The 19457-nt window shown below is 43.5% G+C and overlaps 2 protein-coding genes across 7 annotated transcripts; one reads left to right on the top strand and one right to left on the bottom strand.

Annotated features, from left to right (window-relative positions):
• The first annotated feature begins 1065 nt into the window (after positions 1-1065).
• On the top strand, positions 1066-13206 carry LOC125295780 (phosphoribosyl pyrophosphate synthase-associated protein 1). Of its 6 annotated transcripts, none has more exons than XM_048245251.1 (13): positions 1066-1654; positions 1981-2117; positions 2521-2573; positions 2645-2711; positions 2933-3105; positions 3240-3355; positions 6021-6076; positions 6287-6432; positions 6895-6912; positions 7443-7481; positions 9340-9410; positions 10552-10698; positions 11179-13206. In XM_048245251.1, exons 2-13 carry the CDS (start codon positions 2035-2037, stop codon positions 11335-11337), a joined length of 1128 nt encoding a protein of 375 aa, XP_048101208.1. In that variant the 5' UTR covers positions 1066-1654; positions 1981-2034; the 3' UTR covers positions 11338-13206. The 6 variants fall into 6 exon arrangements, with proteins under 6 accessions (XP_048101208.1, XP_048101209.1, XP_048101207.1 ...); XM_048245252.1 differs by having other exon boundaries at positions 1642-1729; XM_048245250.1 differs by lacking the exon at positions 1066-1654 and having other exon boundaries at positions 1661-2117.
• Positions 13207-15102: 1896 nt separating this feature from the next.
• On the bottom strand, positions 15103-16940 carry LOC125296372 (GTP-binding protein Rhes-like). The gene has a single exon (XM_048246253.1). The coding sequence runs from the start codon at positions 16612-16614 to the stop codon at positions 15988-15990; it is 627 nt and encodes a 208-aa protein (XP_048102210.1). The 5' UTR covers positions 16615-16940; the 3' UTR covers positions 15103-15987.
• Positions 16941-19457: the final 2517 nt, after the last annotated feature.

Below are 19457 nucleotides of genomic sequence, written 5' to 3'. Positions count from 1 at the left end.
AAGTCAATATGCTTTATTACCTTACAAGTACTGTCTAGCTTTACATGGATGATACCTTCTGTAAGAGAAGTCCTTCAGATACAGTACACAAGATGAATGGGTTATGGTGTGGTGAACGGGTATTGAATGGCTAATGGTTACAAATTAAGTAGTGCTTTACAAGAACCTATGTGCTCAATGAGGATGATTGGGGGGGGGCTATAAGGTAAAGTTCATCAGTCATCAGATTGAGGTGAATGACTACATATGGGCTGATTATAACAGGTAGTAATCTGGCCCTTCAAACCCCAAATTAGTCATGTGATGCATAAAGGACCCCAGAGGAGTTTTTACCTTAAAATAACGTTTCCAAAATCATTTTGAAAGCCCATGAACTCTTAGTTAATGGCATTTTGAGCAGGTCTTATCGCTTTGAAAGTTTACTGTTCAGGTAGGAACAGAGAAACACACCACTCCACTCGTGTATTTGATGCCAGACAGGCTCATATCTTGCTGTTCTATATGCATGCCCATTAATTTACATTTTCGACCAAATCTGCTGTTATGTTCTATTCCCTAAGAATATTAGGCTAACTTGGCCAGACTCCCTCTTACTATGTAAAATTAAAATTGAAAAGAATAAACTGCTCTACAATAGATAGACAGGGCACCCCATTTCTGTCCTTTGAAGGCTGATTACCCAAACTTTATTTTGTATATCCTTATCCTTGCACACAATACTCTGTGGGTTTTTTGGTATGGTAATATATATATTTTTACAACTTTGGCTTGACATCAGTATTAAGCTTAACTCAATGTTTTTTGTCTTGAAGATAAAATGTGATTGCTGCCAGGGCTGGCAGGCCTACCACTGAATGTGTAAACTGGCCTGACACTGAAGGACAGTTTATATGCCCTGGTTATAAATAACTAATACAATACATTTTTTCACAACTTTTTGTGTGTTTAGTTATGTGTAGTAATTCCTATATTATGTCTCAGAATAACATATCACATGTGCATGCGAGCAATGACAGGATGCCATTTGTTCAGAGTTAGGACACACACAGCCATGTATAACATGCTATTTATTGCACAGACATTTGTGTTGTAGGCTATACAGTGGGTCAATTTGATGTAGGCTATGTTGCTGCCTGGGCTAACATGTCACTACAGATGCACAGAGCCTAGGCTACAATCAAAACGATAAAAAAAAACATAATAGCCTAGCTAGGCTAAGACTACCATCAAGGCCTACTGTATAAAAATCGCCAATATCCTTAATGGTAAGCGACCCACTGAATCTGACACAAAGTTTTGTTTGACTGGCTGCGACACAAGATAACAACATTGACGCCAAATTGCATCTAAACTCGAACACAACATAGTCATACTTTCCATTAATAACACATAACAACATCCAAAAACGTGTTAAAAGGCCGTGGTCTTCTACTTTCTTTGACAACATTTTCAGTTCCATTTCATTCACGCTTCAGCAATGGGCGTCTAGGCACTCGCGCACGACATCCTCCGTTCATAAATATTCACGCTAAACTCCGCCCTGGAAACTCAGAATCTCAGAAACCGTATATCTGGCAACACCGCCCCCTGTCCGTCCGGCTGATCCATTCTAGCATCAACCATCCACAATCCCATGCGTGCCTCCAGTCTTGAGGTAACATAGCTACTAACGGCTCTGGTGCTAGTAGTTAGACAATAAACAGATGAACGGCTGTCAACCTATTTGAGGGTATTGTTTGTGTTGACGGACTTACTGTGTCAGCTAATGTGACGTTTTTATAAATCATTTTGCATGTAGTACGTTACGGTTGTATGTTTTATTAGTATTATCCGTTAGCTACCTACGCAGCTAACGTTCGTCTCATCCAGTCATTTTACAAGCTATTTGCTTATGCTAGCAAGCTAGCTAACATCACTTCAACGGCAGAGAATGGCAGGTTAGCTATCTAGCTAACTAATAACTGTTATTCGTGTATCTAGCACGCTACATTGAAACCCCGGTGTGATCTGTGAAATTCCCATGCCCTGTCAAGTATGAACGTCCCAAAAAGTGGATATCGCGTATTCTCTGCTAACTCCACGGCGGCATGCACGGAGTTAGCCAAGAAAATCACTGAGTAAGTTATTATAAAATCACTGAGTAAGTATGATATGAAACCTGACATTTGTGGCAAATATGAATGCAGCAACAGACCAGCTGAACTGCTTTGCTAGCTACTAGCTAGTTAGCTGTCAGATACATGACATAGGCTTGCAAACACTATTAGCCAACATGTTTTTCAATGACAGGTGTTGCAATATGATTTTTTTCGTGTCTGGGGCAGCTGCTTTCTTTTGTTGTTATTCACTATTGAAATTATGTATCGAAATCTTGGCGGTTATTTGTGTTCATGTTAGTTGACTATCTGGTGAAAAAAATGTTATCGGCAGCAACGTTTATAGTGCTGGACAAAATTGGACGTTTTCAAAGGAATCAGTGACAGTTGTGCAGTAGCCTAACTGATTATGGTTTTCTTTCAGACGGCTTGGAGTTGAGTTGGGGAAATCCGTTGTTTATCAAGAGTCCAACAGAGGTGAGTTTTAACCAAATAAAGCTTTCTCGCTTCTTATTGCGATTATAACAATGCGTCTTTTGCCCTGACAGAGACACGGGTGGATGTGAAGGAGTCTGTGCGAGGTCAAACCATTTTTATCATCCAGACCATTCCCAGGTAGGGACCTAGATTACCCCAGCAGCAGGTTGTTTTTCATTACAGTCACAGACCCCCCCAATAACTCTACAGATCATAAAATGATATTTTTAGCCCTCATCTCTCCTCTCTCCTCCCTCTGCTAGCATATGCTCCTGCAGTGTGGGAAATATGACATATGTTTAGTAGTTTTCCATTGTACACTAGACTTAATTTGCTACTCATCCTCTCTAACCTGTCAGAGATGTCAACACAGCCATTATGGAGCTCCTGGTCATGGCGTATGCCCTCAAGACCTCCTGTGCAAAGAACATCATTGGCGTCATCCCATACTTCCCTTACAGCAAGCAGTGCAAAATGAGAAAGAGGGGCTCTATTGTGTGCAAACTGTTGGCCTCCATGCTTGCCAAAGCAGGTGAGTTTATGTCTTTAAGTCATGTGGTCAGTAACAGCAGCTCATGCCTTTTTCAGGATCAGTTGAATTACACAGCAGCATGCTTTTTTTTCTGGATGAACTAAGAATTAAGTTCCGCCTGTGCTTCAACCCAGGTTTAACTCACATCATCACCATGGACCTCCACCAAAAAGAGATCCAAGGCTTCTTTGGCTTTCCCGTGGACAACTTGCGTGCCTCGCCATTCCTGCTGCAGTACATCCAAGAAGAGGTTAGTAACACCCTGGGGCCTCCTGTACAAAGCTTGCGTAAGCACAAAAATGTTGCGTACGCCATCTTTCACGCACGCGGTCGGATGTATCAAGAGTAAATGAGCGTGAGAATGTACGTTCCTCCCGCGTTTCTCCACGCCATCTGTATGTGTGGCGTATGCACATTTCCAATGTGTACCGTCAGTTGGCGACACTAGAGGCAATGCAGCGCAACAACATTAGGCCTAGTTGATCACGAGTCTAGGCTTTTATTTGCACAGCATATTGTGAAATGTGGGCTTTTAAGAATGATAACATTTCGAAGTAAGCCTATGTTTCTAGATAAATGGGCACGCAATATTCGCAAATACTAAGCTATGCAACAGCCTACATCAATTGTACAATTGTAGTCTTATCAGAGGATATCAAGAATTTAAAGGGAATGTGAAACCTATTTAGAGGCAGCGCCTAGGCCTATATTTAATTTCACAATGGTTGATGACTGGCTTATCAAACATTTCAGATTTTGAAGAGCTTTCTTCGAAACCTGTGATGAATGGGGAGCATTTACCAGGCGTTTTAGATAGATAGATAGATAGATAGATAGATAGATAGATAGATAGATAGATACTTTATTGATCCCCAGGGGAAATTCAAGGTCTCAGTAGCATACAGACAACACACACACACATTCACTAACAGCAGAAAAGTAATTAAAAGTATATAATATAAAAACACAACTAAGCAAGAAGGACAGTAGAAAGTAGTTTTCACTTCATATCTTCGATAGTTTTCATAGGCTATATGAGACGGGATCATCCAAGTGAATAGCTACTGTATAACCTGACTAATAAGCGCAATTGAAGCTATTTCCCTTAGTATGATTGACTGCATGCTACTTTGACTTTCCTCGAGTAAGTATTCGCATTATTATTGTCACACTTGTGTGCAAACTATTGGAATATGATCCAGCAATCGTAATGTTCTGGCAAGGTGGCCTGGATTAACTTTGTTTATTCTACTTTGGGTGCACGATGCGTGGTCTCTTACTTGGACATGATTGATGTCTTTTTAGTTAATGCAGTTATTTTGTAATGTTCCTTTAGGCCCACAAAATCTCGTTATGTGAACCCTGTCACCTACTTGCAGACTGATCAATGAATCTGCCACGGTCTCTGACTCTAGTAGCCATGGCCACGCTCTGTCACAGCTACTATTTTTGTTGTTGTTATTAATTACAGATGATAAAGACGTAAGTTTCTTGCCATTTCATCGGATAAGAGCACTTCTACTTTGCATTTCTGGAAATAAGCTTTTATTTGATGATTTCAATTATTACATTTTGGAGCAGGTTCGAGTACGGATGGATCCACAAATGAGTTTTCATTCTTATTAATATTGCGGCATAGGCTATTTTGTCTTCGTGGAGGTGTGCCCTCTCGAGTGGCCTTCTAGTTAGCATATTAAAATGAGTGTGATTGAGGGAGGAGAGAGGGTGGAGTTTAATGCTTGTGAATGTGCGCTTTACTTCACGTTAATTGGTATGTACAGTTATGTGCAGAATAATAGCAGTGTGTTTTAAAAAATTGAATAAAGCTCAAAATCCTTAGAATAGCTGTTAATTCCATAATATCAATGCATTGGGAACACTGCACATCCAATTTCAAATCAAAACACCAAAATTGATCAAGTTTGTGTAGAAAGTGAAGAAAAAGGAATGTTAGGCTGTTAAAAAAAATAGCAGTGTTTGCATTTTTCTTTACAAACTCAAACATTTATTGTATAAACTGAAAAATGTCTCAAGATTTTGCTTTACTTTGAATCACTGCACTAATATCTAGTTGCATTACCATTATTTCTGAGAATTGCTTCACATCTGTGTTGCATTGAGTCGACCAACTACTGGCAGCTGTGAACAGGTATTCCAGCCCAGGACGATTGAATTACATTCCACAATTCCTCTGCATTTCTGGGTTTTGCCTCAGAAACAGTATTTTGATGTTACCCCACAAGTTTTTTATAGGATTGAGGTCTGGGGATCGGGCTGGCCACTCCATAACGTCAATCTTGTTAGTCTGGAACCAAGACTTTGCTCGCTTACTGGTGTGTTTTGGGTCATTGTCTTGTTGAAACACCTATTTCAAAGGCATTGCCTCTTCAGCATAAGACAACATGACCTCTTCAAATATTCTGATGTATTGAAACTGATCCATGATCTCTGGTGTGCGATAAATAGGTCCAACACCACAGTATGAGCAATATCCCCATAACATGAATTGTGCACCACCAAGCTTTATTCAAAACACATTTAAAACGCTATTATTCTGCACATAACTGTACAAAGAAATGTTGTGTGGATTGCTGTGTACGCACAGTTTTATACATTTGAATTTTTTTGTGCGCGCGCTACTTTCCAGATTTTCGCATACAGTACGCAATGTTTTAGTAGGAATTCTTTGTACATGAGGCCCCTGGACTCTCAGTTGAAGTGTGAATGCTCAGCTGGACACAGCACTCTTGTTTCTTTGTTTGGAAATACCAATTTTATTTGCATACAATATCATTTTAATACATACTGTATGCAAGATTTCCTCAGTGAGGTCTGGCATAAAGTGGACAGCAGGTGGCACCAGTGTTTCATTTTACAGTCGATCTTAACATGAACGCTTTCTGTTCTCTTGACAGATTCCAGACTACAGAAATGCCATCATTGTTGCAAAATCGCCATCTGCAGCCAAAAGGTAACCTGAAACAGCTGTTTGTGCGACCTAAAGCTTCGTCACATGTCTCAGTCCTGTGGTTCATGTTTTTTGCTTCATTTTAGTTATCTCAATGTGAACGTTGTTAGTAAGAGTGTAGTTATTCTGTGCTGTGCTGTGTATGCTGTGTGTGCGGTGCCCGGTAGGCTAGGTGCCCATGTTACCTGTCTGCACTCTCTGCGTTGAACACAGAGCTCAGTCGTACGCCGAGAGGCTCCGTCTCGGCCTGGCTGTCATACACGGGGAGGCCCAGTGTGCCGAGTCAGACATGGCGGATGGACGACACTCACCGCCCTGTGTCCGCAACAGTTCCGGACACCCCGGGCTCGAACTGCCATGTAAGACCACAGCCAGCCCTCTCCCTCCCTTCTTATCTCTCCCTCTTCCTCTCTCTCTCTCTCTCTTTCTCTCTGTGTCTCCCCTGCTGACTCTCTCTCTCTCTCACTTTGTCTATTCATCACACCCTCACATTCCCTCTCTGTTTCTTCAGGCCATTGTGAGCTCTCTGTTTCCTTTGTCTGCAGTTTCCCGCCATGGTAACAGATGGGAGCTCATTTTAATTCCTTCCTCAGAGGCTCAGTGTATATATTTTTTTTTAATTTAAGAAAAGGGATACTCAAACGGGTCGCCTTTCTCGGAGGAACCCAGCCGCAAGACCCTCTCTCCGCATTACGTGGTCAGCTGCTGCTCTGTGACCAGTTCTGCCCCTGCCCCTATCTCTTTCTTGCTCTTTCTCTTTCTCTCCTTCCCTCCCCCAGCTACTGTCCTGCCATCCTGTCTTATTTCTGCCTCTGCCACAGACTCCTCCCTAAATGAAGGCAAGATCTTCAAATGGTTTTTTTTGTTCTTCTTGCAATACTAACAGCAATGTACAGAAAGGGACCTATTTTAAGCCCTAACACACTTCTATTTTAAACTACAACACCTTGCCTACCTTAGTACATTTGAGTTTGGTTTGTAAGGTTATGTTTTGACCACTCAATGTAGAAAGTAGAGATGTGTTAACAGCATTTAAGTTTGAATTTTGAATGGATTGCAAGCTGATCTTGAGTGTTCTTTAACCTTGGCACTTGTTTGAGAATGACAATGATAATAGTCAACAGGCATTAGGCTGTCAACAAACTTTTATACATGTGTGTTTTTCTTTGTTTTTTTTTCTTTCATTCTTTTGTGATGCAGGACTTGGACAATCCCTATTGGAAACTTGATTTAAAAAGCATCTTTAACTGACTTATAAGCACAGCATGCACTTGAATAAAATGGGTTTCCAAGTCTTGCCATTGCCATTGTATCCAGTCTGCGTTAAGTTTGTGTGTTTTTAACATAGTCTTTTATTTGTTGATAATAGGCAAACAACAAGCGCCGTTCCCTGGCATAGAGCTCCCAAGTACGAACGTTAACTCCCTTTGGCTCTGATCACAGCGGTGACCACCCCATAGTGGTTCCTCAGTGCGTGCATGCCTGGAACGAGGGCTCTCAACACCTGATCCCCAGTCTTCTGAAGTACTCCCTGTCTGCTCCAAAAGTAGACGCCAGACAGCAGTCGATAACGAGCAGTTATCTAGTTTGTTTGTAGTAGTTTACAGGTAGTTTAATTGGTTTGTTTTAAGTTTGATGATCTGCCATGGTAAATTTAGCACACACAAAAAATCATAATAATAAAATATGTGTTTGTGCAGACAGTGGGTAAGTGACCTCAGATAGCTGTGAAATTGTATTGAAAGCCCTTCCTAAAGTGCTTCTGTTTTGACACCCATCAAATCGTTCATCTCTCGAGAAATGAGATCATCACATCATGTCAGTATGCATTTCTTTTTCTCTTTCGTTCTCCAATCCTGGGCTCATCTCGTTGATCAATACATCATGCCCTTTCTTGTCTGTCCTTTGTTCAAATCTGTGCAGTGTCGTTGGATAGCTGGTTATATAACCAAGGCAACAGTGTGGTCTTGGAAACACATTGCCTAAAACAAATCTAGGAATAAAATGCATTTGTATCTTCATAGTGGGGACATCACATTGTCCTTGTATTTCATGTAGCTGCAGATTATATATAAATTTGCCAGTATTTCGTACATAACTATATTAGCCTTTTTTTCTCTCGCTTGTCATTTTTATTTTTGACATGTTCTTTTCCCCATTCTTTGCGAGCAGCCTCTAACTTAATCTTGCATCAGGCAGTACAGCCCAACCCAGCTGCTTGCCCTGGCCTGAGGTCTGAGGCCTGGCCGTGCATTTCACCCTCCTTTTTAAGAAAGACAAAATACTAAAGCTGCGCCTTCCCGAAAACCAACTCAAACCATTGCATGGTGACAGCTCTCTGCAAAATGAATATTCTGAAAGGAGGTGGTATCATTATGGACCCGTGTGTGTGTGTGTGTGGGGGGGTCGGATGGACCAAAACGAGCTGTTTTTTGACTGGAAGGCATGTGTTTTAGGCATGTGGTTTTTTGACGACATCCTCCTCCTCCTCTTGAGCTTCCCTGTGCTTACAAGCTCGTCCAATCAGCCTCCGGATGTCCAGGCAGGATTGATTGGTGCCCGCTGCTGCTCATGCTGAGTGGGGTGATTGTTTGTTCCTCGTTTGTTTGACTGCTGGAGGACAGACCTGCAGTCCCCACAAAAGCACCGAATCCCGACATCAGTGTTATTTTCTCTCCTCTCCCCCTCTCCCTCCTTCCTTCTCTCTCTCTTCCTTTTGTCATTAGTCTTGTCGGTCTTGTTTGAAAGACAAGATTGGGATTTTTGTTTCTTGTGGTTATGCGAGTCTTTGGAATCTGGTCTGGGCAGCCCACCTGTGCCAAACAGACACAAGTGTGATGCAAGCATTGAACTTGTCCTCTCCTCTGATTGGGTGTGATGAGTAGAAGGCAGCCATTTTGATTTTTGCATGGCATGAGCTGCAATGATTTTTGCCCCTTTGAGTGACATCTTGTAACTGTAGGAAAGGTAAAATGGGAAATGTCTCAAGCCTCATAATAGGGCCAATTAAAACGCGTCACATTTCACAGCTAGCCCGCCATACCCATGCATGACCAGATGAATTTCACTCTGAGCATCGTCTTGCACAGACCTTTGGTGCCCTTGGTCATTTCAGCATTTCTTTCCGTCTCTCTCTTTGTATTTTTCTGAGGGGCATAAACATGAACCCATCTTACCCAGCCTACACTAAGGTGATTGTCCTGCTAAAGTCTCCTCTGTGTCCTCTCCCTGGGGTTAATAACAGATTTGTGTTCTCTCCCTCGCAGTAATGATGGCTAAGGAGAAGCCGCCCATCACTGTGGTGGGAGACGTGGGAGGACGCATCGCCATCATAGTCGTAAGTTGTAGTCATTGCTTTCCTTCTCTCCTTCTCCCCGCTTCACTTATTTGAACACCATCATCATCATAATAACAATAATAAGTGTATTTTATTTAGCGCCTTTCTCAAACCCAAGTTCGCTTTATACAGTAGAAGGAAAACACAACAACAAACAATAACAATACAATAACAACAACAAAGACAAGCTATGTGTTTAGAGCTATGTGTTGGGTGTGGAGGAGAAGTGATCATTAAACAGAAAGGTCTTGAGATGTGCTTTAAAGATAGGAAGAGCAGGACAGTCACGAAGAGGTTGGGGGAGGAGTTCCAGAGTTTGTGGGCCAAGGCACTGAAGGACCTGCCACCCAGGGTGGAGAGTCTGGTGCAGGGGATAACTAAGAGGTCTTGTGTTGGAGTTCCTTCTTAAGAACTTGACTTTAAAGTGGCGAGTCATTTGGAATGCAACATAACACATTACTAGCGTTACTAGAAATCATATTCAAGGATGTGTCCTCCTTGGTATTAGTCAAATCATGAACATGCTAGTTTCACATTTTTCTCGAGCAAGATGGGTTTCATTCTTGTGCCTTACAGCGCACTGATGTGGCAAAATGAAGCTGTGCGTAACGCATCAGCACCACATCAGTGCGCTGTGAGGCAGGAGGACCCGTTTGTTTTTTGTTTGTTTTGTTTTTTAAAGCATATTTTAAAGCATATTTTTGGCCTTTTGTTTTGCCATAGGACAGTGAAGAGGCAGACAGGAAGTGAGTGGGGAGAGAGATGAGGTGGGATCAGGGGACACGGGACTCGAACCCGAATGTGGTATGGGCCATAGATATTAGAAGGCTAGAATACCGCATTGGGCTCCAGAAAGCATGAAAATAGCGCCGCCATCTTGGTGAGGGCAACAATCACTGGAGGCCAATGGAGAGACAGGTGTCTGTGATTGCCGGCAAGTTATGCCCTTAGAAGGTAAGGTGTTGCCCCCAGCAATATGGCGCCCACGTTAACATATTATGCCACCTAATAGAACTCGACGGCCAATGTGGTATCTAGCTTTCTAATATGTATGGGATGGGCGCTGTAGCCAGTTGTGGCACAGCGCCCCCCCAAGGACTGCATGTTTTAAGGCAGTGCTGCTTTACCTTCATCTCCCCAGGATGACATCATCGATGACGTGGAGGACTTTGTGGCGGCCGCAGACATCCTGAAGGAGCGCGGCGCCTATAAGATCTACATCATGGCCACTCACGGGCTGCTGTCCGCTGATGCGCCCCGGCTCATCGAGGAGTCCCCCATTGATGAGGTGAGACACAGCACAGCACGGTCGATGACCGGCAGGCCAGGAAATTGAGCTTTTAGCTTCCGCTTTGCGGTGAAAGAATGCAAGAGTATCAATGTCCAACTGGATCTAGGAGTAATCAGGCATGATATTGCTGCTTTTGTGGTTAGTTGCAGCCCTCAAGCATAAACATTAGCTGAGCTGTGGCAAGCATCTTTTTTATGCCCTTGCCAAACCCTGGGGTTCTAATCTGAAGGATATTGTTTTCCTCATGTTATTGTGGAAATGTCTCTGTCTGTTTTTTCCTTCCTTAATATTAATAATATGTCCTCTATTATGCTCCCATTATTACCTAACATTTATGATGATGACCCTGAGAAAGAATCCGTTTGGCTGGCTGTTTTTACGGCCTTTGTTTTCATGCCAGCCTATTAGCCTGCTATGTCATGATTTATCTGTTATGTAATGATCTGACTCTGATGAATATGCTGTGTGGTGTCTCAGGTGGTGGTGACCAACACTGTGCCCCACGAGGTCCAGAAGCTTCAGTGTCCGAAGATCAAGACAGTGGACGTGAGCATGATCCTGGCTGAGGCCATCCGCCGCATCCACAACGGAGAGTCCATGGCCTACCTGTTTCGCAACGTCACCGTGGACGACTAGGGTCCGCCTGAGGTGAGGGTGGGGTGGGAGGGGGTGTGACGGGACTCCCACCAACACCTTCCCCATTTGACCTCTGACCCCCTGCTCCATCAGGTGTAGAAGTGCCAAGTGCTCCCCTCATACCAAACACATTCAAAGCCACACACTTCTATGCATTTACATGGGGGGAAAAGAAAGCACAGTGCAACCATCACAATAAATCAAATTCATAGCAAGGTGTAAAGATTTCATTTAATCAAATAAGCTAAATTCAGGCGACCTGAGAGGGTCCCAGAAGAGCAGGAAGGGAGAATAGAAAACAAAGTATCTAGAATGTCATAGAATGTATTCTAGAATGTTCTAGAATGTGTTCTACGATGTCTTTTTTGAGTGTAAGCCATGTAATAAACCTCAGCTTTAGCAGAACCTCAGTTTTAAAAACATGTGACTAAAACATTGACTAGTTTACATATTCAATTTACCATTCAACCAGCTCTAACCAGAGGCTTTGATAACATGACTCTACAAGCTAAGAGACAGGAAAGCATTTACTTTCTGGCCATGCCATTTAGTACTTTTTGTTTTTTAGCACTTTGCCAGCTAGAACTGACTGGAACCCCACATGAACTGCTGGAGTTCAGGGCAGCACTGTGACCGTGTGACTCGTCATGAACGTACCCATATATACCAGACTGCCTGCGGTACCGGTCCTTGTACTATTGGTTTTCTTAAAGCAATCATCTGTGTGTAGATGTAACATCTCAGACTTTAGTGCAGTAGCCCTATGAGAATGGGCATACAGTGGAGTGTGTTATGCTCAGTGTAAAAGGCCATAGAACCAGCAGGTCTTAATCATAAGGGGCACCGTGAGCATCTCCGCTCTTAAGGAGATTCTTTTCAGTGTATTCAATGCGGTTTTATTACAGTGACTAACTGGGCGCTTAGGAGCGTGTGTGCGCGCCACTCTGCAGAGCGTAACCGAGTGCTCCCAGATGCAGTTGGCATGGTGCAGCTGCACATGGACTTAACTATGCTCGCTGATTTACCCATACAAACCTTCATGTGGCTTTCCTGATGTTGTGAACCACATGAGTTTTTCTAGTTGTCCGGTATCATTGTGTGTCTAGTTTTACGCCGCTATACCGTCCTGACTTGTAGACATTATCATGGTCATTCCTGGCGAACACTACGTGGCGTGCCGCTCAGCAGCATAGCAAATGTCCATGATCAGGTTTGGCTTTTGAAGCGATGCAAAGAGGCGTTGTGTTAGACTTTCACTTTTGCCTCGTTTTGTTGCGAGTGACATACTGTTAGCATTGAGTTTTAAGAGCCCTATGCTCAGGGAGATGTTCTTTCTAAAGCCAGAAAACAATCACTCTCAATCAAACAAACAAAACAAAATGTTCTAGAGAGTTCTGTGTTGCTTATCTCGAAGCCTGTGCCTCTTGGTGTTTGTGCAGTTTGCTGTATTGTCTGTTTATGTACTGCTTGTCCTGTGTGTAGCCAATAGTCCGTTTTGAATTTGCCTTCCCTGGTGAACCAGCTATACCGATGTGTTGTGCATCCGTCATTTTGACAGACATGCACGGTAGCAGGCACAGGTCACCCCCCTGCAGATGTGTCTCCGTCTCCGTGACCGCAGTTTCTATGCCAACCACTTTTTTCCCCCCTGAGTTTCTGAACTCTATAGTTCTTTGTGGTTAGTGCAAAAATAAATCCCATGTGTGACCCTCCCACCACCACCACCTACATGTGTACGCTCAGGCACGCATGCACGCACGCACGCACACACACACACACACACACACACACACACACACACCTTTATTGGTATTACTTGACAACTTGCAAGGCAGTAATATTTTTGTAAATAAATGCAACTTGGCTTGATTTTTCAGATTCCTGTGTCTTTATTGGATTATAGGTTGTGTAAAACAAACAAGCACAAAAATGATCACATATAGTGCCTTTAGGTACAACTTACCTCCACAGTGTGACCAAGTCTGTGTGACTGCAGATTACCTGTCAGAACACCAATGTCATTTTTTTTTAAAGAGAAACACCTGAGGGCTGAAATACGTAGTGAGGCTACTAGCTTACTCTTAAAGTTGGATAAGCTGGTAACCTCAGTTCCTAGTACATCCCTACACACTATATATATATATATATATATATATATATATATATCACAAATTACATTATACTGTGAAAATGTAATAGTCACCTGAGGGTTGGACTGTCATTGCTTATTACTAGGAAACAGATGTCGCCCAGGTCCCTTGACTTGTTCGAAACTCTTCAGGTTCCTCACATTATTCTGAGGAGCTTTGACCAAGTTCAGGGGCAAAGACAGATTTCCTCTGGGATGATCCTGTGGTTCTCTATAAACTGACAGCGATCAACTCCCTCAGAAGAGCTGACAGGCACATGCCCACACACTTGCAGCTAAGGCTGAGTTCGTATTCCACTTACAGAAACACTCAGGATATAAATGAGTGAGTCACTCAACTTTAAAGTCTGAATAATATAACAGCAGGCAGTACTCACGTGTGTGTGCTCTGTGGCTGATAAACTAATAGCAAAGACACTTTTGACTGATTACTCACATTTTTTGCTGTCGTCAGACTTGACGTCTCCTATTGAATGGGAGTCGGTCGGTGCACAGATGGGCATGGTGTAGGCTGTGGTGGGGCCAGACATCTGAGTGCTTTTATGCTCAAAGAGGAACCAGCGGACTCCTGCTCAGAGGTCACTTCCCCTTTGAGTTCAAGGGAACAATGCACCTTGTCTTTGCACTGGGCCAGAAAGGGGAAATAAAGTGTGTGTGTGTGAGAGAGAGAGTGATATGATGGCACAGTGTTTGATAACCTCATACACACACCTACACCAAAGCTAGTGTCGGTGTAGTGTGCTTTGTGGTGGTATTTCTTTCCCACTCCTGGCAAACTTGTTCGCTAGCTTAAATGGAAAAGTTCTCTGTCAAGGGGAAAAAGTGAATGGCGTTGCCAAGGAAACTATATGGATGATTGACATGTCGTTATATTACATTTGTCGTCTTTGCAGGGGCCATGAGTCACACTGGTTTGCAGGATGCTCAATTGAGCTTGGTTGTCTTATGACAGCTGTGCTCATTTTCCAGCTGCATCCACCACTAGAGGGAGATATACAGCAAGTTGAGCTCAGTTAGCAATCTCATGCCTTTACACGCTACCATGACAATTTCAGATCTTTTAAGTCTGCAGTGTCATTTATTGGTTTGACATTTTTAAATTTTAAATTTCTTACAACAGTGCCATGTATTTTAGTTTATTATTTATTTCTAATTAATAGTTTACAGGAACAACTGGATCTCATCTTCAGAGTATATCTGAAGCGTTATAAAAAAGGCGTACACCTATACCACTGAGCATGAATTTGGCAGTGAAAATACACACAAACCTGTGTGTCTTGTTTGGCGTTTGGAACAAAATGACCTCCCTTTGAAGTGGAAACAGACTTTTGAGGAGCTAACCTATTGAACTCTGAGACTGGTCCAACAGGATTCCCTCTTCGCTAAATGCTGAGCTTTAGAAATCTGAAGAGGATGCATTCTGTAGTGCATCTCACTAATGGTTGCTTCCCCCATCATAGGAAATTAAAACAAACATATAAAACATCTAATGTCCGTCAGTTTGCTCAACTGATTTGATTTTATCATTCTGCTTTGTGATTTGTATTTGCTGAAAAATGAATTGTAAACTGACACCTTGTTCACCTGTCAGGCAACCATCAATGACACCTGTCTTGTTCATGTTTGTTATATTTTTTATTTTTATTTTTTATTTCCAGCCGTCAAACCTCCAAACCAAACATCAATCACATAGCAACTACTGGTTTTCAGTGTTGTAAAAAAAACATAGATTAAGTTACTACATGAATGTGCAAGTCAACAACTGCAATGAACAATATACTGCTGAGAACCAGTGGTTTGTAATGCTACCTGACCAGTGCATTAGGACAAAAGAAACTCTGTTCTCAAACATTAACATATATGATAAACAAAAATATTCTTATAGGTTTACCTCATAGTACATAGTATATCACATACATTAAGTTTTTTTATACAAGTACATTTTTAGCTGTGGCAATAGAAGTAAAAAGCATCCAAATTTTGCCAATGCCGAGACAACTTGTGTGAAGCAGCGTGATCTCTTGATCATACATTTAAGCATACTAAGCTTTCTTTTCTCTCCCTCCACAACACAATAGTACTTAGTACATTCTTCACATATTCCTCACAACACAATCAGTTGAGTTTCGCACAAATATCAAATTTCATCCAATCGCTGATGCAGTCTGTGTTTGTTCCTGCTTCCTCGTGCCTGGCTGGCACTATCCCCTGCTGTCCCTGTCTGTGGCCATTACCTGCTGAGGCACAAACTGGCACAGAGTGGTGCTGGCTGGCAACGGAGCGAGCTGCAAAGAGCTTCAAGTCAAAAACAAAAAGTTATGACCGGTGCCTTTCTGTCTTTGCAGATTTGCACAGCTCACCTGCTTCATCAACAAACCATCTCGGCCAAGTGTGTGTGTAAATGACAGTGTGCATCGTGTGTCTCTGAACACACACAAACACACACACTATCAAGAGCCTTACAGTTGGTCCTGTTTCAGGCGGATGCATGTGTGTGTGGGTTAGGAGATGTTGCAGCTGTTGGTCTTGTTCATGGGCGGCCGGGCACCGTTGTCCTTGGGGAAGGTCTCTCGGCGGCGGCGGAGAGCAGGGCTCAGGCGGCTGGGCAGGTTGGCCTGCTGCAGAAGCTCCCGGAACACCTCCAGCACGTTCTCGTTCTCCTTGGCCGAGGCTTCCAGGAAGCTGCTGTTCCAGTCCAGCTCCACGGTGGTGAGCACGTCCTCGCTGACCACCTTGCGCTCGTCGCCACAGTCCGACTTGTTGCCCACCACCACGATGGGCGTGCACTTGTCCTGCTTGACCTCCAGGATCTCCTCGCGGAGGCTCTTGACCGTCTCCAGCGAGTTGGCATCGTCCACGGCGTAGACCAGCGCGAAGGCGTCGCCCGTCTGGATGCTGAGCTTGCGCATGGCCGGGAACGGGTAGCTGCCGCTGGTGTCTAGGATGTGGACGGTCACCTTCATGCCGCCTATCTCGTACTCCTTGTTATGGAGCTCCTCCACCGTGCGCCGGTGCTTGGGCTCGAAGGAGTCCTCCAAGAAGCGGCGAATCAGGGCCGTCTTCCCCACGCCGGCTGCCCCCAGGAAGACCAGGCGCACCTCCGTCTTCGCCTTCACTTCCAGAGACATGCTTCTCTCACTTCACTCTCTCTCTCTCTCTTCCTGTCTTTTCTCTTCTTTCAGTCTGCCTCTCTTTCTCTCTTCTTCCTCTTGCACTCTAATTCTTTTAGGTTTTTAAACAAAAAGGGATGGGGGGCAAAAAGCTTGTTAAGCTTTTCACTTGGAAAATCTATACAAGAGCTAGACTAAGTTTGAGAAGAAAAATCACCAGAGTAGTGAGGCAGATGTGCACTACAGAACACTAACGGCAGAAGAGCAGAGAGAGAGAGAGAGCTGTAGTACTAAGCCTGTAGCAATAGCTGGCAGGTACAGATGTGTGGCCGCTTGTGTGTGGCTGCTGTATTTATGGATTTTTTCAATCACTCGGAAACCATGCCCTCTCCTCCTCCTGGCCAATCAGTCTGAAGCAGCAGGACTCATTGTGTGCCCAGCGGCCAATCACAGGGTGGTATGCAAATGAGGGGCAGAGTGGGGGAAGATGAAAAAGGAGGCTGTGCTAGTGAATTCACCTCCATGCAATTCACATCTCCAGACTCTGCACTTGTAGGGAGAAACAGATGATCTTGAAGGGCTTGATAACCATGTACGGGTCTTCTATGGCGTGAATGATGGCAGAAGATTAAACAATAGACATTTATTTATTTTTAGTCTCTTTGCCCAGGGTCTGCTGAATTTAGACTTGATTGCTTTTTAAATGGCGTTTGCCAACGTCTCACTTTTATCAGAGGAATTTCCTAAAAAATCACCTAAAAAAAGCTATTTCATCAGAATAAATGGGCTTTGATTAATGTTAATCTCTGCATGTATTCAGCTACATCTCTAGCACTGCAAGTTCAAAGAGAATACATTTGTCATGTAGAACATTCATTGCCTTTTTCACCTTAGAGACGAAGGTGAAGAAAGGTGATTATTATTTTGGTTGACAATAAACATGCAGCTTGGAAATGTCAAGTTATTCATTGTGCATTCTACTCAGCTCTCTGTTTCACCATGGTAATGAAAAGGGTGCGATGGTTGCCTGTGTTCACGTGCCTCTGTCGGGCTTTACCTGCCTGCACTGTGCAGGTCACATGTGTTATGTGAGAGATGGAGAAAGGGGACCTTTACTGCCCACTGCTTCGTGATCCTTCATCCATCATGCTGACCTACCAGTACCGTGAAATACAACCGAGGTCAGCTCGATTCTGCTACCCACACACAGAGAAATGATACTACTTGTCTCTCACACAAGTGCTGCATCTTTTTTTTTAAGATGAGAAGGATACACACATGTGTGAAGGTGGATGGATGGATGGATGGATGGTGGTGCTCATGATCTTCTGTATCCGTATAAATATAAACAGAATTTTTGCCTCCTACTTTTTCTAATCGTGAGGCCTCACCTAATCAACCTGTTGATTAAACAGCTTTTAGTTGTTAGCCTGGGGAGCTGAGTTGGCTGTTATCAGTGCTGAGTTCAGTCATGCAGCTGGGTCTATCTCTGTGTGAGGCTAGCTTGGTGGGGGAGCAGGGGGGTGGAGGAAGGATATCTCCCAGCACTGGAGGTGGCAGCCGGGTGGGAAGGTGCGGCACGGGCAGGGGGGAGTGGACGTCTTATCAGCCGAGCCGGCATCTCATCTACCAGCCTATTAACTCCCAGCTTATCTTCACTGCATGCTGCCATGGTCGAATTCAATCACCTCTCTCTTTTTTTCCATCAGTCTCTCTCTCTATCTCCCTCAGACACACTGTTTGCCAGCCTGTTTCTAGCATACTCTCTCTCTCTCCCTCTCACTCTCTCCCTCTCTCTCCCTCTCTCTTATTCATTTGCACACAATTGCCATTAGAGTGGGGGAAGGGGAATTAAATCATATGAAATGCCCCTTATTAAAATAAGCAGCCATTTTCTGACATGTCATTTGAAGCCCTTTCAAGCCCTTTTGCACACTATGACTGCTTTCTTTGGCTTCCTCCTCCTTCCTTCCTCCTCACTCTCTTACTCTCACTTTCTCTTTTTCTTCCTTCTTCCTCATTTTTTCTCACTCTCTTCTTTCTCTACTTTTTGTCTCTCTATCTGCCTTTCTACTCTCCTCTTTCTCTCTCTCTCTTCCTTCTTTCTCTTCTTTCTCTACCGTTTCTCTCTCTATCTGCCCTTAGTGATGGGGACGAGACCTCCTATGCCAAGTCCGAGTCTGAGTCCGAGTCAAGACCAAGTCTTTGAGGAAGCAAGTCCGAGTAGAGACCGAGTCCTTTAGGAGTCGACCGAGTCGAGACCAAGACCATAAAAACCTGTCAGTTTTCATGTTCATGATTTAATATCACCCCAGTTAATAATCAACAGTTAGGCCTACAGACTAAGCTAGATTGGGAATTGTTTAGAGGAGCAGTCTTAACGTCTTAATATGGACTATGCTTTTACTATCATTAAAAATATCCCTACCACATGCATCATCAATGCTGCTCTGTTAAGCCCACACTGACTTTTTTAATCATAGTTCGGACATGCAGAGCAAATCAAAATGTTCTAGTGGTATGTCTAAATTAGTAGCCTGGGTTTTCCCATGCTGCCATACACGCGCAATTTTATTCATGCTGCTTGGCAGCCTGGAATCCATGGACCAAATTTTCACCTCAACGAAGGAACCAATCACAGAACGGAGAGGGGACAGCAAGACGATGACGACACACCGAAGCAGTTAGAAGCTACGTACAGACGCATTTGATAGACATTCGTAGCGCCCAATAAACGGATCTGGGCATTTGTAAACCACGTCTCGAATACGAGAAAATGAATGTATAGTTCCCAGACCCCATCTCAATGAGATGAGGTCTGGCGTTAGCCAGGCTACTAAATTAGTAGGCTTAGCTACTGG

This window comes from Alosa alosa, chromosome 6, assembly GCF_017589495.1.
Source record: "Alosa alosa isolate M-15738 ecotype Scorff River chromosome 6, AALO_Geno_1.1, whole genome shotgun sequence".
Classification (NCBI taxonomy): Eukaryota; Metazoa; Chordata; class Actinopteri; order Clupeiformes; family Clupeidae; genus Alosa; species Alosa alosa.
Note: the sequence above shows the minus strand (reverse complement) of the source record. Positions and strands in the feature narration are given on the sequence as shown.